The 26,670-nt window shown below is 30.9% G+C and overlaps 1 protein-coding gene across 5 annotated transcripts in view; it reads left to right on the top strand.

The window, feature by feature from the left end:
- grh (grainy head) overlaps positions 1 to 26,670 on the top strand; it is a 475,110-nt gene that overhangs the window by 435,321 nt on the left and 13,119 nt on the right. For all 5 annotated transcript variants that reach the window (XM_075311013.1, XM_075311016.1, XM_075311012.1 and 2 more), the window contains 2 exons: positions 7,359 to 7,415; positions 17,507 to 17,605. In XM_075311013.1, coding sequence (XP_075167128.1) covers positions 7,359 to 7,415; positions 17,507 to 17,605 — 156 coding nt within the window. The remainder of the gene's footprint in view (positions 1 to 7,358; positions 7,416 to 17,506; positions 17,606 to 26,670) is intronic.

Below are 26,670 nucleotides of genomic sequence, written 5' to 3' on the forward strand. Positions count from 1 at the left end.
TTTTTATTTGTTTGAGACTTTAGCAACTGTGTGCATATGGCTTTGGTGGAAACTCACACAGACACGCTTTCAGAGTCAATGTGATTTATTAACAAAATCCCCTTTACAATTCTCAAACACTCATGGAGATTGCAATATATTACTTAGAAGAGATATATTTCTAATGTCTATGGCATCAATGATCTGGTCTAAGGAGATGGTGGTGCATACAAACTGAAATGGCCAATCATGGTGTGCAATATTGATAGTAAAATATTTCTCTGTTTTTTTTTTTTTTTTTTAACTGAATGTAAGTCTTGGATATTTGCACAGGAAATTGCAAATGATTTAATTGTATTGCTTTGTTTTTGTCTTTTTTTGTTGTTGTTGTTTGTTAAATTTAAATTGTGTGTCGTATATATATTTCTGTTTTTTTTTGTTTTCTGGCACACCAGCTTTTATTGCAAATAACAACTAACGTGTGTATGCCATATAAACTATGACGATTGAAGAAACAAAAAAATCATTTTAATATAATTTCAATTAATATTACACATGAGCGTTGTTATTGTTGACCACTAGTTAGCCAGTCATCTAAGCTAGGTGGATTAGCCGTAATAAAATGCATAATCAAAAATATACTTGAACGATGCAGCAGTTAGCTAGCTGGCTTATAATAATAATGACGGTTTTGTTTTTGCAAATTAATTAACATAGCAAAATATTTTTTTTAATTTATGGCCCGAAAGGTAATACGATTGTGCTTTATCATTTATTGTGTGGTATCGTATTAAACCATTCACCTTTTTCTCAAAGTGACAATCACCAAGTGGTACAAAATGGGATTAATCATGGTGTAAATTTTCTTTCTTCTTCCCTTTTTATAAAAAAAGTTCTTGGCTACTTTAAAAATGAAAAAAGTTAAGGAAAATGAAAAAAAAAGTTCTCCAAATGTTGAATATTCAGGAGGATTTTATTTATCAGTTTAAAACATTATATTGTAAATGGAAGGCTATTAAATCCGGGAAATTATTAACCCTGGACAGCCATTCTTCGTCAAACTAACAACGCTTAATTTTAATTTCGACGTAAAACGTCCTTTGGTCGTTTGGGAAATGATAAATTTTAGTTATACTAATTCAACCATTAATGAATTTTTGTTTGTTATTAATTAAAAATGAACTGAGTAATAAAGTAAACTATATTTTGGTTATAATTTTTGTTCGCGATGCAATTTATAGGACCTTGAAATAGGCCGTAGTCAAAACTACGAAGGATGACGTTAGTGGACAAAAAATAAGGATGACTTTCCAGCGTTAAAATTGAGAAACGAAGTCCATGTAATCATACTGGAGACCTAATTTTTTGCTTTATAAGAGTAACAAATTGCGATCAGAGTATATATATAGCTAAATAATAATTTGAGGTATTTTTTTTTGTCTGTAATAATTTTGTTTTAAAATTCCCTTTTCCCCCTTTTTGATACTCTGTAAAACTTTTTCTCTGTAACCAGGTGTCTAAGATAATATGCCAGTGGCTTCTTAATCTTGACAACAATTTTACCATAAGATATCAATCTCTGTTGTAAGCAATACTTTGTTAGTTAAATCGATTGGTATGTGTCATGTCTGAATAATTTTTATATCAACGCTGTACTGTAATTCTTTTTAGTCTCTATGGAAATTTGCATAATTCATTGTTTTTTTTTTTGCATTTTTTTTCTATTTCAACACGTAATTGAATGAAATCACTAAGCTTCTATAGCACATAGGCTCCAGGCATTTCAAGTAGCCTGCGTGTAATTATTATTTATTTCAATTAATATCTCTGTTTTTTTATGCATTTTTATGTTACTGGTGGGAGCAACGAAAAAACAGATCCCGCTAAGTTGACTAGAAATAGTAGACACCCCATACAGTGTGCGTGAGGTGCTAATTGCCCAAGTAATAACAATAATGCCAGACACATTAGTAGTAATGATTACGTCAACCGTAACCATAGCTTTGGCTACATGCAAGTATACAGACAACACACTCTTTCACTTATTCTGATGAATTTTCATGTGTATGACACTTGTGACAAGGTGACAAATGTAAATGTTTCAGTTTTTTTTTTTGTGTATGTATTTTTGTTTTCTGGGGGATATTTTTGCGTTTTTTTGAGTTTAATTTATGCTTGTTGTTGTTATTTTAATTTTTTCCAATGGCGTTTTGTGATTTTGTCTAAGGTGTTTTTTTGTTTTGTTTTGAGAAAACGTTTTCCAATTGGTTGTAATATTTAGAGGAATGAAAACGCCCTCTTTGGATTTCACAAGCGAATGGCGTAAAGCTTTAGTCATTTGTTAGAAATTAGTAGGAAAGATAGGAACCAAACTTTTTATATTTTATAAAGCAAACAATATGTTTAGGTAACAAATAGGTTAAAATAGAATCCATATTAGTATACCTTATAAAACGGATTTTTCGTGAGGGTTCATTTTTTGAACCATATTTCGTTAAAAAAGTTAATTTTCTAGTGGCCCGTAAAACATGAAACAAGCGATGCTTTAAGTTAGAAAGTATTGTGATTTTTAAAAATCTTTAAAAAGGAAATTTCTTCAAAAAACATCACCACAGAAACAAAAGACTTAAGCAACAAACTACTGCAGTTACTACAAAATATAGAAAAAAAAAATCTAAAATACTAGAAAGATTCTTGTATGGTAGCTTTGGTATATTCAGACCCGTCGATCACTTTAATATTTCTGGATGAAAACACAATTTATTTGATTTAAAACTATTTTTTGGAAGTCTTTGTATTTTTGCCTTTCCTATATATTTGTTTAATATTAAATTTGACAATAGAATCTAAAGAACAATTATAAAACATATTTTTCTTTTATGGTAGCTTTGATATATTCCCCCGTCCCCCGTCGATCACTGTAATATTTCTGGATGAAAAACAATTTATTTGATTCAAAAAGATTTTTAGGAAGTCGTTGTATTTTTGCCTTTCCTATATATTTTTAATAATAAAAATTTATTATTATGGCCATATGTAATTAATACCTGCACTAAGCCTTACTTAACATGTTAATACAAATAAGCGTTAATACACTGAAAAAAAATGTTGACCTAATATGGAAGATTATGCAACTTACATTTTAGGACTCAAAATTTACGCAATGCTAAGGATAAAATTCTTTAAAACAATTTGTGTCTCCATGCTGAAGCTGTAGATCTTTGAAGTAAGGCAAAATTTCCTTAAAATAAAGAAAAACATTTTTTATTTAAAGAAATCGTCTTTAAATCAACTGACATATTGAATTTTTAAATTTAAGATAAAAACGCTTCAAATATAGGCTAAGATTTAATATAAGAATTTGCATCTTTGGTTTTAAGTTTTTTTTTTGCATTAAGAAAACTGTTTTTACTTTGAAGTACCTGGCATAATTTGGATTTTGAAATTGAAATTTATTTGTACGTAAATACCTTTATTAATACATCGCAAAAAGAAAATAAAAACTCGATGAGTGAGATCTGTGTCGAATTTTATTTTATTTGATCCTAGATTTAAAGCCAGGGAGGTCCGTAAAAAATTTCGTTATTTTAATGAAGTCATATTTTTGGCTCGAAATCAATACCAAAATCCTTAAGGGAAGGTCAAAATCTTTGAATCCAAGTAAACTTTTTTGAGTGTAATATTGAAATTCCAGATTTTGAAAATTTGGTTCATTTATTTTTTTTAGATATTTTTTTTATAAGATAATGATTGACATACGAAACGAAATTATTATTTATTTTTTTTCTAATAATCTAATCAGATTACATACTATTATTTTTTAATTAGATCTTTGCTTCAACTATGAAAATAATTCACAAAATAAATGCTATAGCTAATATTTAATAGGTAAAGAAAAACGGCCCAACCAAAAGCTTCAATAGTTCTAAGTTAACTCTCGTCTTCAAGCTAATTAAAAATCATCTTCCATTGCCATTGTTCTTTAAATAAACTTCTGCCAAAGAATTCCCTTTGGAATCTCGACAACAAATTAGTTATGCCTACACCAAAGATATGTTAACAATTAGCCAAAGAAAAAATTGCAATTTAATAAAGCTTTGCCATTTTTAAAATCCCTTCTAACAATACATAAGGAAAGAAATCTTAGTCTTGTGATGATGATGATTATGAAAGGCAGCCAACAAAAAGGCTGATATATTCCATGATGGAGGATGGGAGGTCTTTGGGATGTTTGGCAGGTGTGGCACGTACCGTTTTTACCAGTTTGCTAGATTTGCCTGGTTGCTCTAGCTGTGGCCTATAAGGCCAACACTTTACATAGCTTCCATTGTCATTTATTAGACTCTTCTTTGGCTTTCGGATGACCATGTTAGTGATTGCTTACATACTTATTATGGATATATAACTGTGAGCAGGCTGCCTGCCTGCCTGCACTCTGTTGGCATGGCATCATGCATTGCTACTTCCATTTAATTAATTTCCTTTTTGTTTAGCTTTAACAAAAACGCAACAAAAAAAACTAATAGGATTTTTTCTATTGCTGCAATGTCTCTGGCTGACTGCATAGCGGATTGAAAAAAAAAACATTTTTAAAATTTCCAAATACATTTATGGTGTTGTTTAAAATGTTTGAGTTAATGTTATAAAGCCTTATTGTGAATGTCTATCTATGCCTTTGTTAATGTTTATATGTGTGAGTTTAGTTATTATGTTAGGTGTATGTGTTAGTTCACTGATGCCAATATATATGTAAGGATGTGCGAATGCTTATGCTCATGCGTAAATGTCTGTGAAATTCATTTACAAATTGTCGGCGGATAAACCAAACCAAAAAAAATAAAAATATACACCTTACTAATATGACTGGCCTTACTGTGACACAACCTTCCTGCTACACACAGTAGATCGAAACAGATATGTGGATTAGCAACAATCCATAATTTGGTAAAGATTTGAAAATTTATATACAAAGCCTTTTACTGTACGCTTTATTTACTTATAGGCTGTGAACAAATTAAAAGTCGAAAAAACTAAAGACAACAAACTACTGTATTTATTGAAAACCTAAAATTTCGGGCAAATCCATACAGCTTCCTAATTTTTCCTCTATTGAAATACTCATGATAGAAATATACTTTTCTTTTGCAAAAGAAAATGTGGAAAATTTTTGAATAGTTTGCAATAAGAATTGCTACCAGGACCTGTTTGTTGTATTTATATTTTAAATGAAAAGATTTTAGTCTTCCATTCAAAAGAATTGGAAACTTTCTTTTGAATGAAATTGTAGCCATTTTATAATTTCGATGCAATTTCGTAACACTGTGAATTACCTATAATTTCTTCCTTCTTGCTTTTCCTATGATTATCATAGGGAAGGAAAACCATCCTCAAATAGCATTTGTCATTTTAATAAAAATATTAATTTTGTTATTTCCTTGACAAACACCTTGCAACAATCACAGCGGTGTCATCCCATCATACTTTAAGTTTAGGGTATTTTAAGATTCGTTATGGCAGTTTGGTTTACATAGGCTTTTTGAAAAATAAGTAGAAAAAATATATGCATTGTCTTTGAAACGTCACGTCTAAGTGTCTGTCTTGATGCTGAAGCTTCTTTTGTTTGATATGAGGCCTACTCTTATGCATGCAATGCTGATGTTTGATTTTGGATGATGGCGAATGATGATGGCCATGTAAAGCGACAACGAATCGCTGAGTGAGTGACTTGGTGACTGCATGAAGAGCTTGAGTGAATGGTGGCTCTGCCCTAAGCTTTATTTGGTAAAGCCTGTGTTCGCTAATTAATTCCCATTAAACGCTAGTGGCTGTTTTGGTTTGGGATTCATACATGGTTTGTTGGCTGGTTGGTTGGTTTGAGGTAGATAGGTAGGCATTTTGTTGTTGTTGTCGCTGCACTTTGCCATTAAAAAGCCAATGGTTATTCCATGCAATGGTCTTGTGATAGTGCTGGTGTTGGCTGCCACAATGTTAGCAAAATGATTATGCGTTTTTTTCACCTTCTTCTTCTGCTAGGCCTACAACAAAAGTGTTTAGTATTGCATTTATAACCCCCCAACACAATCACAATTACATCCAGCCATCAAAAGGCAACAGTTTCCAATCTTTTCATGACGATGATGATGATGATGGATTTTCCAATCACTTGCCCCTTTTGTGTCTGATATGTGTGTATTGAAGCATTTGTATAGATCGTTTTTTTTTCAGTATTTTGCAATGACATTCTCGAAATTGTTTTAAACACATTTCCATTGAAACCAAAATAAAAAAAATATGTCATACAAAAAAGAAGCTCAAGCACATCTTACGCACAATCATCCGCCATGCAGCAGCTAGACAACAGTAGACTCATCAACGACAGTCCAAAGCAAACAAGCACTTAACAAGTTGTATAATTGAAGCTGCTCGCAATGGTATTAGATAAAATTAAATGTATGCCCCTTTGACCGAAGCCACCGAATAAAACCAACCGAATTTATCAAAGAAACCAAAACTGAATGTTGTTTTGGAATATTGATAACCAATTTTCAATATTTTGCTTTTGTTTGATAGAAAACCGAATAGAAAAATATTTGAACCGAAGACCAAAAATCGGTTAGACTCTAAGGCCTATGTCAGATTATTTGTCGCCTATCTCTTAACTTCCCCTTACAAGGGGTCTTCGTTGAACTTTATTCTTTGTAGTTACCAAGGCAGGTGATTTATTGTAATGTTTGCTTAAACAACCACACGTCACTATTACAAGCCCGAGCTTCAGTTGTAATAATTTTGCTACTCTTAAAGCTGATACTTTGAAGCCATCATCACCATAATGGTTAAGTAGCAAAACTCTAAAGCACTTGTTGTTGCTGATGAGGATGACGATTTTTGTTTGTTTTGTGTTTTGTCGTATTTTTCAATTTCATTTAAAAGCCTATACATTCTGTTGTCATCGTTGTCTTCATCTTCAAAGTGTTTGGTGTTTTTTCCTTTTGGTCTTATAGCAATTAATAGCCAATGACAAATGTTGCTGCCAAATACATAACTGCATTCAGCCATAGCCTTAGACATCATTTTGTCGTTTCTTGTGATTTGCTGAAAATTGTTTGTATGCCATCATAGCCTTTATGGAATGGCAATTGCTTGAATTCTTGGTTGAAGCTGTGTGCATTGCAGCCAGCCATTGCTGTTGCTTCTTTCTTCTTTTTTTTTTGTTTTTTGTTTGTATAATTTCTATTTATGTTTATGATTTCCTTATGGCCTTAGTGGCAATTGTCATATTTTCATTTATTGGTCAAAATATTAGCGGTAAAATTATATTTTTGCAAATAATTTTTAATTTAATGGAATATTTTTCGTTTGTCTTTTTCTTTTTTCAACAGATTAATATCGCCGTGCAATGTTTAAGTACAGATTTTAGCAGTCAAAAAGGTGTTAAGGTAAGTGAAGCAAATTTTATTTTATTTATTTTTTATATAAATAATATATTTACACGACGTACCAAATATCTGAATCAGATGAATTTTGGTCTTCCAAGAGGCTCCGGAGTTCAAATCTGGTGATCGGTTTTTATTGGGGCTATATATAATTATTGACCGATGTGGACCAATTTTTGCATGGTTGTTAGAGACCATATACTAACACCATGTACCAAATTTCAGCCGGATCGGATGAAATTTGCTTCTCTTAGAGGCTCCGCAAGCCAAATCGGGGGATCGGTTTATATGGGGGCTATATATAATTATTGACCGATGTGGACCAATTTTTGCATGGTTGTTAAATACCATATACTAACACCATGTACCAAATTTCAGCCGGATCGGATGAAATATATGAAATATATATATATATATATATATATATATATATATATATATATATATATATATATATATATATATATATATATATATATATATATATATATATATATATATATATATATATATATATATATATATATATATATATATATATATATATATATATATATATATATATATATATATATATATATATATACTTTATTGGGTTTTAGAGCAATATTTCGATGTGTTACAAACGGAATGACAAAGTTAATATACCCCCATCCTATGGTGGAGGGTATAAAAATCATCAAATAAGATCGATATAGATCTCCAAAATGAGTTCTGATAGATTTGATTAAACAATTGCGATCAAAGCTATAACTACAACTACAAGTTCTTCTTTTTAGGGAGCCACCGTGTTTTTCAACGGTGGATTATCCCACCTCAGTAATGCTGGTGATATTTCTGAGGGTTTCGAAGCTTCTCTAAGTGGTTTCACTGCAATGTGGAACGCCGTTCGGACTCGGCTATAAAAAGGAGGTCCCTTGTCATTGAGCTTAACATGGATCGGGCAGCACTCAGTGATAAGAGAGAAGTTCACCAATGTGGTGTCACAATACATCGAGCTGCCACCTAACTTAACCTAAGTTCTTCTTTAGTTAGAACATCGTATCAAAAAATAAAAACTCAAATAACATCAGTTATAGTTTCTATAAAGAAATAAATTTATTGGAGATCTGGCCTCCAAGTTAGGCTGCTTTGGAAGTCAGTTCAAAATATTATAGAAAATTATATTAGCACCCACTAATATTACCTATTTATGCAAGAAATAAGAATTAATGAGTCAAAAATCTGGCGAAAATTTGTCTAAAAGGTTTAAGGAAAGTGGTTCTTGAAGTTTAATTTGAAATTCTAACTCCATAAAAATCATTCATGTGGTTTTTAGAGGCCATCTAAAATTTCTATCTAAATTTTGATGAAAATTGCATATCTACTTTTGACTCAAAAAAATAAAATGTCTTCAAATAAATTTTAAATTAAAACTCTTTTTTATAAAATACAATCGGTATTCATCTTGTAAATAAATTTTTAAAATATGGGGCAGACAAACAAATGTAATATAATTGTTATTTTACTGAAATACATACATAGCAGTGAATATACATTTCTGCTAAATTTATATTGATCCCAATCGATCCAATCGAAATGAATATTCAAATGTAATTTAAATTCTGAACATTTTGTTTTGTATAAAACCTCTTTATAGGATTATAATCCTTTACAAAAAGTCAATTAAAGTCTTAAGCACGTGTATTTAATCAATATTTTTGTATACACATTAAATCGAAAATAAGGGTCAAGGAGAATTTCTTATTACTCCACCTTATTTTGTTCATTGGTCATTGTCGTATAGCTAACTATTTATGCAAATTATTACCAAGATTGATTGATCAACTTGTCATAGACTCACTCATTGGTTTCTATCTATTATATAAGGGGCTTAATTCTTGGAAAATGTTGAAATCTTAGTTTAAATCTTTAAAAAGAGTAAATGAAAATTGCAATAATTTATTAACAACGATTAATAATAAATTAGTTGTCTCTTTTTTGACATTAAATTATTCATAAATAAATATTAGTATACACGCACAGAAAAAACATGTTTGGACATGGTTGCCGCATCCATTTAATGCTTATTTAGAGTATGTAATTGTCGCGAAAACCATGTATTTTGTCTTTGTACAAATAATTTTCGAGCGGAGAAAAATATATGTTGGCAATAAGCATTTAAATGGTTCTCAAATGCCGCAAACATGTTCTATTATTTAAATGATAGAATTTGAGACCATTATATGGTCAGGAAAATCATGTATCTGACCATTCAATTTTTTTACTTTTTTGCAGAGAAAAAAATATTTTTATAGTTTACGTATAGACATGTCTACAACCATTACATGGCCATAAAGACCATGTACATTGTTTTCGTGACCATTTAATTTTCTAATTTTTTTGCAGCGACAAGAATTTTATAAAAACATTGAGCAGGTACACACGATTTTCATTTTGCGCGTCAGTCGTGTGTTGATTGTTTCTTGGAATGGACGGAGAATACGGAATTATTGTGTTTTGTGTTAATTTATTTATTCAGAAATGGCACGTGGTTTTATGTGAATACCAAAAAGGAAAGTGTAATTGAAAAAAATATACCTGGTTTTTGTTCTGCATTTTGATATATGGTATAATTTATTTTTATTTGCAGTTACATGATGTCTGCGTTTGTACATTTGATGGGCACGATGTAAATATGGAATGATTACTTATTGTTGAAATTGAACCAAACTAGAGTGTGTAAAAATATGTGAAGTTTGCTTGCACGACATTATAAATACAAATAAACAATGAATTAGATTATAAATAAATAAAAACAAATAAATAAAGTTGATTTTGTGTTTTCTTTTCTCAAGTGGCGTCCTTTTTTCGACGACGAAAAAAGTTTTTTCATAAAAATCAAAACATTTTAGGTTGTGACCATGTTCTTTTAACTAGAAGAAAAACATTTTTGACGAATAACATAACATTTTAGATCGTGACCATTGTCTTTTAATGGAAACAAAATTCTTTTTATCAATATAATAACATTTTAGATGAGGACAATTGTATTTTTCTTAGAACCATGTTCACTGAGCCAACATGGTTGCAGGTTAAAATGTTACATGGTCGCCGCAAAAATAGCTGCTATCATATTATTTTGCTCTTCGAATATGATTGTGGCAATCATGTTTCTTCTCTGCGTGTAGACATACCGACAATATTTTTTTCTATATTATATTACAGTGGTTACACTGTTAGAAAAATATGTTTTCCATATGTTCCGATATAAACAAAATGTGTTTCGGGCACAATTTTTAAACACAATACATTTAAGTACAAACATGTAATGTTCCTAAACTAACACAAAATGTTTGGGATACATATGTTAATATGTTAGAATATATTATGTTTGGGGCATGAATATTTCATAAAAATAATATGTGTGAATGTAAACATATATAAATTTACAAATTTCAAGTAAACATATATATGTTGGGATACTTTATTCAGAGAGCGACAGAGAGAGAGAGAGAGTTAGTATAGAGAAAGAAATAGAGATGGAAACCGGGAGGGTTGAATAAAAAGATATCAACATAACACAGCGAGAGAATGAAATGAGAGCATTTTCTGTGAAACCGCTTGTATGTTGTTTCGGAAAACTGTTTCATGATAAGGCCAAAAATTTAATATGCTTAAGTCTAAATATTATTTAATTTGAATATTAGAATGAATATTCGGAACCAAGAGAATAGACATTTGAAAAAAAAACAGCATATTTGTATTACAGAAAAGGGAGCCACCGTGGTGCAATGGTTAGCATGCCCGCCTTGCATACACAAGGTCGTGGGTTCGATTCCTGCTACGACCGAACACCAAAAAGTTTTTCAGCGGTGGATTATCCCACCTCAGTAATGCTGGTGACATTTCTGAGGGTTTCAAAGCTTCTCTAAGTGGTTTCACTGGAATGTGGAACGCCGTTCGGACTCGGCTATAAAAAGGAGGTCCCTTGTCATTGAGCTTAACGTGGAATCGGGCAGCACTCAGTGATAAGAGAGAAGTTCACCACTGTGGTATCACAATGGACTGAATAGTCTAAGTGAGCCTGATACATCGGGCTGCCACATAACCTAACCTAACCTAACCTATTACAGAAAAAGATGCGAAGAACTCATAAATTTCGTGGAAGTGAAAATTATGTGAGGGAATGAGCACAATCTTCTTTGGGGACTTCTCCCAAGCATATACTATTTTTGGACTCAAAATGCTTCCAAACATATAATATGCTCACATAAAACGAACATATTAATGTTTCGGCAGTATCCAATAATATATGTGCTTCCTGCAAAATATGTTTGGAACATATGTTAGAGAAGCGATTTTTTTTGAGGGTGTAGTAACAATTTATTTTGCTTTTTTTGGCTTTAGTTCAAGAACATTTTCCTCTTGGTCGACCAATAATACTGATTATGAATCATAGATGGCGAGATTATTGTCTTATTAAAACTCTTATGTGTGAAAGAAACACGAAAATAAATAGAAAAAATATAAAATTTTTATCATGTTTTCATAAAAGAGATTTATGAGTTTATGTCTTAAGTCTTTTGTTTGATTTCTATAATAATCTTAATCATCTTTCAAAAATTTCCATAATATTATTATACAGTTTTTATAATGACAACAAAATTATAAGAAATTCTGAATCTAATGTTTTCTTTAAAAAAAAAAATAATTTTCATTGCAAAATTAAACACATATGACTCAAATTGGTAACCTAAGTAAAATGACTTAAAACATATCTCATTTCTCATATATTATATATGAAACGTTATAAAAAAATATTTTTTTTTTGGTTTAGTTGATCATCAATCGAAAGTCTTAAGAAGCAAACATTCATAGGTTTTTATATTATTTTAATTTAACACCTAAAATTTTTTTTAATTTTTAATAAATTTCCACCGACATGTACCATATTTTTCGTTGTATAATCCGTTTAGGAATTTTTTAAACCATTTTATATTAAAATGATTTAGGTTGACATTAGAACAATTCGATTGTTAAATCAAATTCTTTTAAAATAATATAATATCCTCAAACATAAATTGTGTCAATTCAATTTTAAATGTGTCCTTCTTCATTCACTAATATGGTCTTCTAGCTCGATTTTTCCTTCATCATCATCACAGCATGCTCTTAATAAATAATTTTAAAAGTCATATTTTCTTTGAATAAAAGTAACCAAAATGAAATAAAATAAAAAACCCTTAGCAAAAAAAAATGTTCAAGCAAATATGAGACAAGTGTATTCTTTGGCTTACAAAAAATATTTGTATCAGGTAGAAAAAATCTACACACAAAATTGAAAACGATTGTCTGCATTTGAGACAAAGAAACTCTCATATGTATTCACACCACTGCTATAACCCCATTGAAATCAATTTAAAAGTCATTCTCTGTGATTTCTTTGATTTTAGACAAAGGCCAGATCTATAAAGAGACTACATCAATGAAGAAAAGCCAACATACACAAACATAGATAGGCATTCCCATATATTATTTAGGTGCATTTTTATACATGTGTTCCTTCAAGGGGTCATAAGCCCAAATATGGTTTGTAATAAATGTCAAGACAAATCAAGTGATTTAAGATGATAAGACCCTGAAATCTTAGGGAGAAAAGGAAGAACAAGAATTATATTTTCAAAACCCCTATGATCATAATGAGAAATCCCATCATTTGTTGTTGTAGCTTTTGTGATTATAGCCTGACTTAAAGGTTTAACATTCGTGAGAGTAGAAACACCTGTAACTTGAAAAGATATCAAAATTGCTTCAGAAAAAAAAACAAACGAAACATGAAGATGATGAAAATTTCTGTCCCCAGAAATCCAACAATATCGAGACACATAACTTATGGCTGGCCAATGGCCTGCAAGACCCCAATGGTCGTTTGGCCGCCGCCAGCACCCAATGGACATTTTCAATAAATGACAACAAACACCATGAATGGTTGTTATCTTAATTAAAAAATACGTTTTGCTGCAACATAAACAACTAACAAATGTTGCACGCATATACGCATTCGCATTGCATTTACAGTTGAAATTCAACGAAAAAAAAAATGAAGTAAATGAATAAAAATAATAAAATCGACTTGATGTTGGTAGCCTTCACCATTTTGCTCCCTCTTCCATCATTATTGTGAAACTTCCTCATGGGGGGAAAGCATCAGCAACAACACCCCTTTTCAAGCAATATGATATCTAAACTTTGAATGGACAGCTTAACATATTCATACTAGATCTCTTGTTTTTTTTCATGTTTTTAAGTTTTTTTTTTTTTTCAGTCCAAGCCAACATCCCCACCATAATCGTCATCATCATCATCCATAGTTATGGACTTTAATTTATTTTCTTTATTATGAATTTCACTTTGCATCTTAGTTTTACCATCAAATTGCTCTGAATTTTGTCACCTGCTAAAAAATGGTTATGGTTCGAAATTTTATTGTTGGTATTGGTATTATGGCCAAGGTGTTTGGTGGCATTGGTTTTCATGCATTCATATGTCTGTTCATCAGTTGATCTCGAATTGCATACAAGAGGTTTGTCCGTCCGTCCGTCCATTTGTCTGTCTTTTTCTTTGTATCTACGTGTTTGTATACATATCGTCTACATTTTGTATTGCAACATGCAAAGCGCCCACTTGATAAGTCATTAATAATAATTTTTTCCTTCAAAAATTGTTTTTTTTTTGTTTTGCCTGTAGTTTTTTGGTTGATATATACCATATTTTTCACTTTAATTCTCAATTTATTTCATCTTTTGTCGCGTCTTATGTCGTGGTGTTAAATTTTTTGTTATTGCTGCTCTAAAACGAAAGACATGATTATAATGTCGTGGCTAAAATGTAACAAAGACATGCGAAATGGTAATGTATGTATGAAAAGAAGACAATAATGTAGAAGAGTTACCAGATCCTTAGACTTTGGTGGACACCACAAATGGAATCTAAACTGAAGACTTAAGACACAAAAAGTTTAAGGTCAATATTCCCTCGAAATATTATTTGATATGTCAAAAGTGATTTAAATCAAAATGTGTTAAAAAAAAGCCTAAATATAGTCTGACGTTCCCCGCCTTAAAATATGCAACTAAGCCTTTAAGCCTCGGAACTTTCTAATTCATTGTTAATTGAAAGCGTTTTATGGGTTAAAACAAAAACTATTGCATTACAAGTTCGTAAAACTTTTTAATTATTCATACAAAACATCACCTGCTTATATCAAAAAGACTCCGTTCGATACGACCAGGATTAATAGCACTGCCTAGTTTTTTACACATCCTTCATCTGGCAACACCTAGCTGAATATGTTTTTCTTTTACTATATATACTAAATTATGCCCGTCTGTCCTTTTATCCGCATGGTCTGTCCAGTTGGGCATCGTCGTGCATCATATGTACATGACAGATTGCATTTGTTTTTGGTTTTTATGTTGTTGAACGAACGCCTTAAAAAAATATTGGAAATTTATTGAAAAAAAATGCAAGAGTTCACAGAGAACATAAAATGTATGTATGTTTGTGTATTATAAGCCAATATAAGGGATACTACATACAAATACTCTTACTATTGCATTTTTTTTTTTAATTTTTCCTATGTGTGGTATTTGTTAGCTTTTGTTGTTTTTAGGAGAAATCCTAAGAAAAAAAAACCAAACAAACGAACAAACAGAATTGATTTAATTTTGTTGTTGCTGATGTCGCATTGTCGCTTGGCACATTTTATAATGCGTGAAAATATTATGGACAAAAGGAGTGATGGAGCGTTCAAGTGAGTAAATGAACGATCCAGCTTGTTGGCCTGCTTGCTGAAAGCTAGCCAACCTAACTGCCAACCCGAATGCATGTCTGGTGTTAAACTTTGCTTTACAAACAACACAACACATTTTATGCTTTTCATGTGCGACATGATGTTAAGGCAAATGTTAAATCGATATTTTATTGACAGATGCGGCAGCAAATAATAGCAAAACATGTTTATGCCGTTGTTTCCTTAAATATAAAAAGAAAAACATTCACACAAACACATAGATGTTTTCAATCATGATACTCAACATTCCGCCCCTTTTCGCCACTTTGGGGCTAAAGAAAAAAACCCAAAGGCCTTAAAATTTTTTAGCCAACGCATGTTTGATTTTTTTTGTGCAGCTCCACAAAATCTTCTACAATTTTCACAATCTCATCAAAGAAGGCCAACAAAGAAATATGCGTGTGATTATTTATAAGGTCTTATATGTACTATAGCCTGCCAAAAGTGACCACTTTGTCCATAAGAAAATATTATAGAGAGCTTAGTGAAAAATAGCTTGTAGTCTAACACTTTTATGATCAGGTTACCACCAATGCAACGCCTTTTGGTTTTTTTTTTGAAAATTTATTTTGTTAGTTATGACAAGCTTGTCTTTTGCAAGGGGACAAATGTTTAATGTTGTATTACTATCGAAACGGCTTTGGGGCATTTTGATAGTATTGCAGAGAGAGATAGAGGAGGGGAAAAATGTGACAAATATAGTATTAACGTTATTGAAAACGGTTTTAGATGATGATTTATAGCATGGATTTAATGAATTTTTTTTCTTAGTGACATTCGCGTTTTCCTCAACGGTTTTCCCATGAAAGTTTACAGGCCATGAAAGACCGGAAATGAGACAAATTGTTCGGTGAATATGACAAAGCTATTAAAGTCTATGGGAATATATTGGCATCTTGGAACTTGGTTAAGTGATAAGGAATTCTGATTTCTGATTTTCAATTATTCAGTTTGTGTCTTAAGTCTTTTGTTTTTTTGTTCTTAACACTGAACCTATTTTAATCGTTTGTCAACGTAATGCTTACAAGATATATTCATGGGGTGATTTTCCCAAGGGCCTACTTGTTAAATTTGAAAATAAGTTACTCCTCCTAAAGGTTGAGTTATATACCATCCGCTAATGCGTCCGTTGATTGAATAGTTGATTTTCTCTTTGAAAGCAATAGTTTAGTTAGAGTGCTTCAAACTGAAAAATATCAACCCCTCCATCAACGCTCGGATTAACGCATGATGTGGTACTCAAACTTAAGTTTAATTTTACCAATTTTATTATTATATTTTATCTTAATTCATTAGCTTTTACTACACTTCCCACATATAAAAAAAATCATCTTAGATTTAATTTGTTTAAAACAATGACTACCTTTTGTTACAAATAAATTTGCTGCTGCTTAAATCTTGCAACATTGAGACTCACTATAATTTCAAAAACTCTCTAAATCTCTCTTTTTTAAATTTCTATAATTAAATAAATCTTTATGTCAGAAAATTGACATGATCAATTTATTATGGTTTCCCTTTAGTGTTATACCTCAAGTTAATAAATCTTTGCAACCCTGATTAGTTCTTAGATTAAAGTTCAATTGACATAATTTATGCAAATAATTAAGCGCCAAACAAATTATTTATTACTTTTTGATTCAGCACTTTATCAATCTACCAATATGTAGAGAGACATATGCATGCTTAATAGCCAATGTTTACTTTAATTTCTTATAATTGCTGGTCTATTTCACATTATTATTTTTTTTATTGATTTCTGTCAATTTTTCTTAGAGCTCTATATGATTAAATGCCAAATGTTTTTGAATATGTGATGGCGACATATTTTTACTTATTTTTTGAATTGAATTGCTTACATTTTTAAAGTCAAGTGGCTTAAGGCAACGGAAGTTGCTACTTATTCATTTCTATATGCACACTACAAATGTGACTGTTTTGAGTAATACTTTTGTGAGCCAATCAAACTACAGCAACAAAACTAGAGTCTTGCTTATGATTATAGATTTGTGCCTCTATGTTAGTTAGTCAGTCACCCAGTTAACGACTAAGTCAATCTAAGCATTTGCTATTATTATTACTTAATATATAGCTTAGAGTGCTTTGAAATGTTAATCTATATGATTGTGCATTAATTCGATTAAAACTAGAGCAAAAGGAAATTATAAATCTTTGTTGTTGTTGTGTGTGTTTTTTTTTATTCTTCTAATAAATATTTTTTGTTAATAATAATTTTTATTATTTTGTTTTTCTTTTCCAGGGTCTACCATTACATATACAAATTGATACTTTTGAAGATCCCCGCGACACAACAGTCTTCCATCGAGGCTATTGTCAAATTAAAGTTTTCTGCGATAAGGTATGTTTGATTATTTATATTTTAATATTTGTTTAAAAATTCAAAATAATTGAATTTACAAATTAAATTTACATTGCGTGTTTTGATAAAAAAAAAACAGGCTATTTAGAGCGGTAAATTTATTTTATTTACTGTGGACGAATCATTGGAAGAGAAATTAGAAATTAAGTCATCGAAATAAATTCCAAATATTTGTGGTACAAACACCCATAGAAAAAATCATGAACGGCGTGGTCATTTCGAAACGATCCGTTCATGAAAGTGAAACAAAACACATGTGTTGTCAACCTGAGAACATTAGGATGGGGTCAATCTCACAACGTAAAAATGACACCATACTTTGTCAAAACAACAACCAGCGTTCATGATTTGAAAACGTAATGGTTACGAATTTATAAAGAAAGCTAAGATTTCCGCTACCGTGACTCGAACCTGTGTTGCCTGCACGATACCCATTAACAGTCGCCTTAGCACATTGCGGAGTTAGCACCAAAGGCGGAGTTGCCATAACAACGTCTAACGATTATTTTAAGACTTTTCATGGTACAATGGTTAGCATGCCCGCCTTGCATACACAAGGTCGTGGGTTCGATTCCTGCTTCGACCGAACACCAAAAAGTTTTTCAGCGGTGGATTATCCCACCTCAGTAATACTGGTGACATTTATGAGGGTTTCAAAGCTTCTCTAAGTGGTTTAACTGCAATGTGGAACGCCGTTCGGACTCGGCTATAAAAAGGAGGTCCCTTGTCATTGAGCTTAACATGGAATTGGTCAGCACTCAATGATAAGAGAGAAGTTCACCAATGTGGTACCACAATAGACTGAATAGTCTAAGTGAGCCTGATACATCGGGCTGCCACCTAACCTAACCTAACCATAGCCAAAGAAAAACGAATGCTTTTCATGAAATTGTGAACGCCCGTGGACGAAATCGTGAACATTCTGTTTTGATTTTTGTGAACCTTTCCGTTTCATTTTGACAACGTCCGTTCACGATTGTGAAACGCAGTTTTTTCTATTAGTGACTTCCAAAATAACGTGGTACGCCTTCTTTCCATGGACGTGAAATAAAGGGTGATTCTTTTGAGGTTAGGATTTTCATGCATTAGTATTTGACAGATCACGTGGGATTTCAGACATGGTGTCAAAGAGAAAGATGCTCAGTATGCTTTGACATTTCATCATGAATAGACTTACTAACGAGCCACAACGTCGAATTTTCAGTGAATGGGCCCTAGAAAAGTTGGCAGAAAATCCGCTTTTTTATCGACAAATTTTGTTCAGCGATGAGGCTCATTTCTGGTTGAATGGCTACGTAAATAAGCAAAATTGCCGCATTTGGAGTGAAGAGCAACCAGAAGCCGTTCAAGAACTGCCCATGCATCCCGAAAAATGCACTGTTTGGTGTGGTTTGTACGCTGGTGGAATCATTGGACCGTATTTTTTCAAAGATGCTGTTGGACGCAACGTTACGGTGAATGGCGATCGCTATCGTTCGATGCTAACAAACTTTTTGTTGCCAAAAATGGAAGAACTGAACTTGGTTGACATGTGGTTTCAACAAGATGACGCTACATGCCACACAGCTCGCGATTCTATGGCCATTTTGAGGGAAAACTTCGGAGAACAATTCATCTCAAGAAATGGACCGGTAAGTTGGCCACCAAGATCATGCGATTTGACGCCTTTAGACTATTTTTTGTGGGGCTACGTCAAGTCTAAAGTCTACAGAAATAAGCCAGCAACTATTCCAGCTTTGGAAGACAACATTTCCGAAGAAATTCGGGCTATTCCGGCCGAAATGCTCGAAAAAGTTGCCCAAAATTGGACTTTCCGAATGGACCACCTAAGACGCAGCCGCGGTCAACATTTAAATGAAATTATCTTCAAAAAGTAAATGTCATGGACCAATCTAACGTTTCAAATAAAGAACCAATGAGATTTTGCAAATTTTATGCGTTTTTTTAAAAAAAAAAAGTTATCAAGCTCTTAACAAATCACCCTTTAGAAATGGTCAATTACTCATCGCTAAAGCTGAGTACTATGTTCAGTTTTCCAGCTGAAAATCAGCTTGTTTTCACGGTTACTTTTTTTAATTAATTTATTTAGAAATATAAAACTATTTGCAATCAATTTCTTGGATCTTTTCCATCCACTATTTGACAAGACTTGATCAAAATATAATCATCTTCATAAATATATTTGTACTTTTATTTTAATGTTTTGGTGAAAAACCCGAACATAGTACTCACCTTAAGAAATAAATTTTCCATTGGCTTTTGTCTTATGTTCACTATACACAGAAAAATATTTTTGATCTTCAATCACGAAATTTATTTATTCAATTAATTTTTAATTGACATGCCTTCAATCACAGAAATGATAGTATTAATCACCAAAGTCAATGGTTCCAATTAATAAATTGATTTGCTACAATTAATTTTTTGATCGATTTTTGGTTCAATTAAAATATTTGTTGAACCAAATAAATTTTAATTGAATATTTCTTGAAATTCAATTAAAATTTTAATTTAAAAATGTTGTTGATATTTTTTTCTGTATAGTATTAACGGTTTCCGCGGTCATGGTCAATTGTTATGAAAAATTTCGGTCCTCTCGTATATAAAAAACACAAACGGCCTCTCAAAATATTTTCTTCCTGAAAGAACCCCATGCTAAAAATTTACAATGCAATGGATGCTTTGTAAAATTTTTAAAAATTCTCTGATAATTAAAAATATAACTGAAAATAAATATATTGCTTCTAAATCGTGACCAAAATTTAATAATCATCAATTGTGTAAATTTAACTGTTTTGAAATTTTGAAATTTAAAAAAATAACCGCGAAACTAAATTGATTTTCAACTCGAAATCCGAACATAGATTGGCCTTAAGCAAGTCAAAAGTTGACTACGCAATGTTTTTGTAAAAGTCACAGGCACATTTTCATGGCATTCTAAATTGTTTGTTCCATAATATTAAAAATGGTCATTTCAATATTTTTGCTTTAAAAATTAGTTTCCTTACTTTTTCTAACGAGATTGGCCTTAAGCAAGTCAAAAGTTGACTACGCAATGTTTTTGTAAAAGTCACAGGCACATTTTCATGGCATTCAAAATTATTTGTTCCATAATATTAAAAATAGTCATTTCAATAATTTTCCTTTAAATATTAGTTTCTTTATTTTTTTTGTCTAACAAAAAAAAACTGATGACTATTTTGTTTTATGACAAATTTTGAGTCTTAAATCTTGTATGTTATAATTCTAGGTACTTTTACCCACAATAAGGTTTTTCCAAGTTTCTGCTAAATGTCATATTACTAATTCAAATTGCAAGATATATCATGTAAACCACACAATCATTTTGATTTCGATGATTTTTGTTAATTAAAAAAAATCCCCTTTACCACTATCTACCTAGTATACGAACAGCAATACTTTTCTAGATGCAATTCTCAAAAAGGTAACCCACTTGTTCGTGTTATGCGTCATTGAATATATCATTTGGTTAGGTTGATATGAACTACTACTTTTTTTTCACTTGTTCATAAGAAACTTGCGTGCTTGGTCCATGGGTGTGTGTGTCAGTTTCTTTTTATTGAAACCTTAATGCTTCAATGGTTTTGTTTCTCCCCTCGTGAGTTTTAGTAGATCCCCTTTTTTTTACAGAGTGTTTTTTTTTTTCGATTTTTTATGTAATACTAAGATCATTGTGGTGGCAATGCAATTCATTACAGCGTGCCATGCATACGACTGGTCTATGTATGAATCTGTGTGTTCACCTCTGCATAAGGCCATACAAGTATGGGTGGGTAATAGTCTACATGTGTCTGTCCCTTATGCGTTTGGTGAGGGAACCTTTATGTGTTTTTTTCGAACACACTTCTATAAGGCTTGCTGCCTTTATAATATAAAGCAAGGTAGACCTTTTTTTGTGTAGATATGTAATCGATACAACAAATCCATAGTCAGCCAGGCCAGGCAAGGCAGTTAGCCATTTGGCCGCTTACCCACATCAGCCATCACATTATAGCAATGGTGGCGACGGTGGCGGCATCTACACTATCAGCATCGATGAGAGGGACCCTTTCCCTTTTGATTGTAGGTATTACGCAAACTAAGTAATACAAGATTTTTACATTTATGATGATGTAGTTGTTGGTATTGTTGCTTATGATATTGCCAATACTTGATCTTTGTGTTTTTTTGTTTGTTATGTATCATCTGTGAAATCAAGTAACCTACAAAAAGCACTGCAATGCAATGTATACATTTTTAAATACAGCCTAAAGATGAAGTGTTAAAACCCCTTTTTTTAAGCAACAACCATAGCACTGTAAGGATTCTTTAGTTTTTTTTTCGTCTTTTTGAAAGGTTACATCAATACCCGCTTTGGCAATGAGCCATCGTTGCCATTGCACTTGTTACATGAAACGAAACAGATTCGCTCACTCGTTGGCCACGAACAACCAAACACCTTTGGCCGGCCTTAAATGGCCAAGCATGAGTATCATAACAACCTAAACATTAATGTAGTCAGTGTTTATTTAAAACCCTTTAGGGCTTTTCCCAAAAATTTCTGTTCGTTGTTTTTTTTCTTTTTGTAAAATAATAGTGTACACTTTTTGCTTGGGAGAAAAAAAATCGTTAAAAAGAATATCATTGTTCCTTTCGAAATTGTAGATTTTTATTTTGCCCCAAATTTTTGCTGTTTTATTATCTGCCTCCATTTTTCGTGGCAATCTTGTCCCATTTATTTTAACATGAAATTTAATTTTTACAAATTTTCAGTTATGTTAATATTAGGTTTTGATATGTCTTACATTTCTGTATTTCCCATGTCATTAAAATCCTGGGAATTTTGTTCGAAAAATAAAATTGATTGGTTTTCTGGTAATTTACAAAATACTATAAAAGTTAATTTCGGGTTAAACCACTGCAAAGAAACAAGATTACACGTTAAAATAATTTTAGTAAAATTTGATCATCATCAGCCACAACTGAAGTGGTCAGTCTCTAAATATCCTGGGTATAGTGTGAAATATTTTTCAATAAACCTAATTATTTAATAACTACAAATTTTTAAAAATTGTCTTCTGAATATTAAGAAAAAATATAGATAATATTTCTAAAAAGCCCATATAGATATTAAATGCAGGAATATCATTACTCAGGATCGATACTCAGTAGGTAAACTTCACAATTTTGTATTAAAAGTATTTGTCAACCATTTTAATGATCTAAATATGACATCCAACAAATGAAAAATTACCATAAAGGCTTCATGGAATTTATATTTGAATTCCGAATATGTAATTTCTTAAGAAACAAACTTCTTATTTCACCATTTGGGAAAATGAAACAAAAGACTTAAGCAACAAACTTTTCAATAAAAAAATTGCTAGAAATTTGAACATAGTTTATTTGGGTTTTCAGCAATATTAGGATAATATTGAAATATTTCGGTTACAATCTGTTGGCATGTCAATAGTACCCAAGTTTAATAAAAAATTCGAAAATCTCATCATCTATAGGTGGCCCTTGTTCTTATTCATCATTCACTGCAGAATTTATGCAAGATTCATCTCATGCATCTGCACAACGATTTTTTATTTTTTTTTGTTTTTTTTTCTTCGTGTTTTTTAATGTTGTTGTTATTTCCTCCTGTGATTGTCTTTATAATGTTCGTGCATATGTAATTTAAATGTACCCAATAATCATATGGTTTGTATTCAGTTATTGCCTGACTGCCTGCTTGGCCAATGGCCAATGGGTTGTGGCTGGCGATGCTATCAATTAAATTTGTGTTTCAGTATAATAGTGTTTATTATATTCAGTGGATATGAAGTTGGACGTTCTGTTTTTTTTTGCCGTTGTTGTAATTTAATAAAATTCCATTGAATTCAAATTAGCGCATAGCCTTCAATATTATTTAGTCTTTTGGACATGAGGTAATGGTGGGGAGGCAAGCCTAAAGCAAGCTACATATCAGAAGAGACCAATAAAATAAAATAATATAGCATCAACAGCAGTAGCAAAACAAAACACATTAAAATACATGGACCAAAGATACAATAAAAACAAAAACAAAATTAACAACAACCATCATCAATGAATGAAGATACGAGCAGTGACTCTGGGTTTATGTCCAAGCGACATTTTGATGTACATATACCAAATGTATGTTTTGTTTTCTGATGATAGGTCGTAGTAGTTTCTTTGATGGGGTCCCTCTTTATATGTTTGTTGTTTTATTTTTTATAACTTTGCAGAGATTCTTGTCGATCATGACTTTCATTGCCACTGATGCTGATGCATTAATTTTCTGTTTTAGAAAGTATAACATTATCTTTATGCCACTTGTTGCTACTACATCATCATTTCATTATTGTTTCTTTCATTTTATTTTTTTCTATTTTACCTCATACCCAATGTCATTAAAGAGCATCTTTTTTACCCCCATCTTTATATCGTTTAACTAAACCACACCCAAAAATTAAAAATGCAAAAGCCCCATCAAGCACTCCATTACAGTAACAACAGGAAAAAAACCAATAATAGAAATCACAACATTCATACTTACATAGATTTTATTGGCTATTAATGATGCCCACTTAATGACTTTGATGATATTTTCTTTCACCTGTTTCTATCTAAGTAAGCATCTTGTTATGCGCTTATTTCCCATTCCCAACTCTTCCATAGTTATATCTTATCATTTGAAATGTTATTGTTTTAAATGAAAATTGTACAGAGGGTATCGATCAATTTGAAAAAAAAAAAATATTTAATTTTTTTTTTCATTCAGACATTATAAATAAAAGTTATTGCACCAGCTCTGAGAAAAGATATACAAATTTTGATGAATCTCATTGCTAACATCGATAATATTAGAAATAGCGAATGTTGGGAATTGATAATGGCTAATGAATTGAATGAAATATAACTAAAATTATCTTTTTAAATTATTTAACGAAAAAAAAAATAAGCTTAAACACCTCGAAATTCAATTTATCTATACATCTAATTTTTTTTATATCAGCAATTAAGCATTTATTATTTTTTTTTATAATTTGCTAGTTTCAATAGTTCATCTAATAAATTCACAGAAAAAATTTTCACGAAAATTTTACCAATTTTTCCAAAGCAAAAAAAACATTTGTTAAATAAAAATCAAAAGCGTATGGTTTTATGAAATATAACTAAAATTATCTTTATAAAATATTTAATGAAAAAAAGATATAATCTTAAACACTTCAAAATTCAATTTATCTATACATCCAATTTTTTTTATATCAGCAATTAAGATATTAATTGTTGTTATAATTTGCTAGTTTCAATAGTTCATATAACAAATTCACAGAAAAAAACGTTCACGAAAATTTTTTCAATTAAAGTCCCCAACAAAAAAAGCGTCACCAAAAAAAAAATGTCCTTTTTGGATCCGGAAGTGGTGCAAAATTGTCATAGGACGGAAGTACTCATGTAAATTAAAAATTTCTGTAATATTTTGTCAAAATTAATAATTTCCAAACTTCACAATTTTTCATTTTTTTCAAAAAAATTTAAATACTTTGGACCCTTTTTGTGAATTCTTACTCTGTTTTTAACCTATTTGAAACAAAAAAGTTAATATTACCCATTAAAAATATGAAAAAAACAAGTTATAAATTTTTGAATTAAATGAACTTCCTGTGTAGTTAAAATAAAGAACATCATTGGGAGTACATCTTCTGGAAGTACTTTTAAAGTTGTTCCTCTGAAAGAACTTCCAAATATTTTTCTGAGTCTTTATTGACCCAGCAAAAAAAGTGTCGCCAAAAAAGTAGTGAAAATGTTCTTTTTGGATCCGGAAGTGGTGCCAAATTGACGCAGAAGCGATGAAATTAACATAGACGGAAGTTCATTCATTCATTCCATTTCAACAGCCGCTGAACTGAATTTGCAGCACTTCTTAAGTTGTGAGCCAAATTCAGTGTTTTGGATGTGAATTAAGAAATTTTGTGATATTTTGACAAATAAATAATTTTTAAATTTTTTATGATTTTTAATGCATTATAACGCTTGTCTAGCTGGAACTTTTGTGATCAAATATTTTCAAAAATTCGAAATTTTTCTACAAAGGATTTAGCATTTTTTTTCCGGCTAAATTTAAATAATTTGTACCATTTTATTAATTCTTTATCTGTTTTTAACCTATTTGAAACACACAAAAAAAAATAAAAAATAAAATTAAAAATATGAAAAAATCTAGTTATAAAGAAATCGACTCAAATGAACTTCCTGTGCAGTTAAAATAGAGAACATCTTTCGGAGAGCATTTTTGGAAGTTCTTTTAAAGTTGTGCCTTGAGAAGAACTTCCAAATTTTTTTGCTGGGGAGTTTTAAAAAATATTCAATTAAAAATTTAATTGATTTAAAAAATTTTTTAATTGAAACAAAAATCAATCACAAAAATTAATAGTATCAATTAATTTTTTAATTGGATAAAATAATTTTTTAATTGGTTGTGGTTTCTGTGGTTGAAGACATTTCAATTAAAAATTAACCGTGATTGAATCAGAAAAATTGTTTTTGTGTTTTATCTTTTTAATACACTAGTATTATCTATTATGATCAATTGTTTATTAAATTTAATAAATTTGCTATTTTTATTTTTATCCGTACCAAACACCTGGAAGTAGTAATTTCATAAAATTTTTTACATTCGTTTTGTTTTGTTATTGTTGGTTTTTTTTTTCTTTAATCATTGTTGTTGTTTTTGATTTCATTTTTTTTTTACATTTTCTATTTTTATGGAAAATCCCAAAATATATCATGTCGAATAGCCCCTTAAAATAATCTCGATGATAAAGCTCAACAATTTTCCATTACATACACAAACATAATTTACCTAGACTTTAAACTGACATGTAAAAAGTTTAACATTATTTTTCAAAGATTTTGACGATGGCAATAATAATAATAATAATGACGGCAATGTATGCATCTTGTGTGTTGTTGAGTTCAATCTTTTCCTCATAACCCACACACCCTCTATTCTTGTATGCTACGATACAACC

The sequence above is a fragment of the Haematobia irritans genome, chromosome 5 (genome assembly GCF_050003625.1).
Source record: "Haematobia irritans isolate KBUSLIRL chromosome 5, ASM5000362v1, whole genome shotgun sequence".
In the NCBI taxonomy this organism is placed as follows: Eukaryota; Metazoa; Arthropoda; class Insecta; order Diptera; family Muscidae; genus Haematobia; species Haematobia irritans.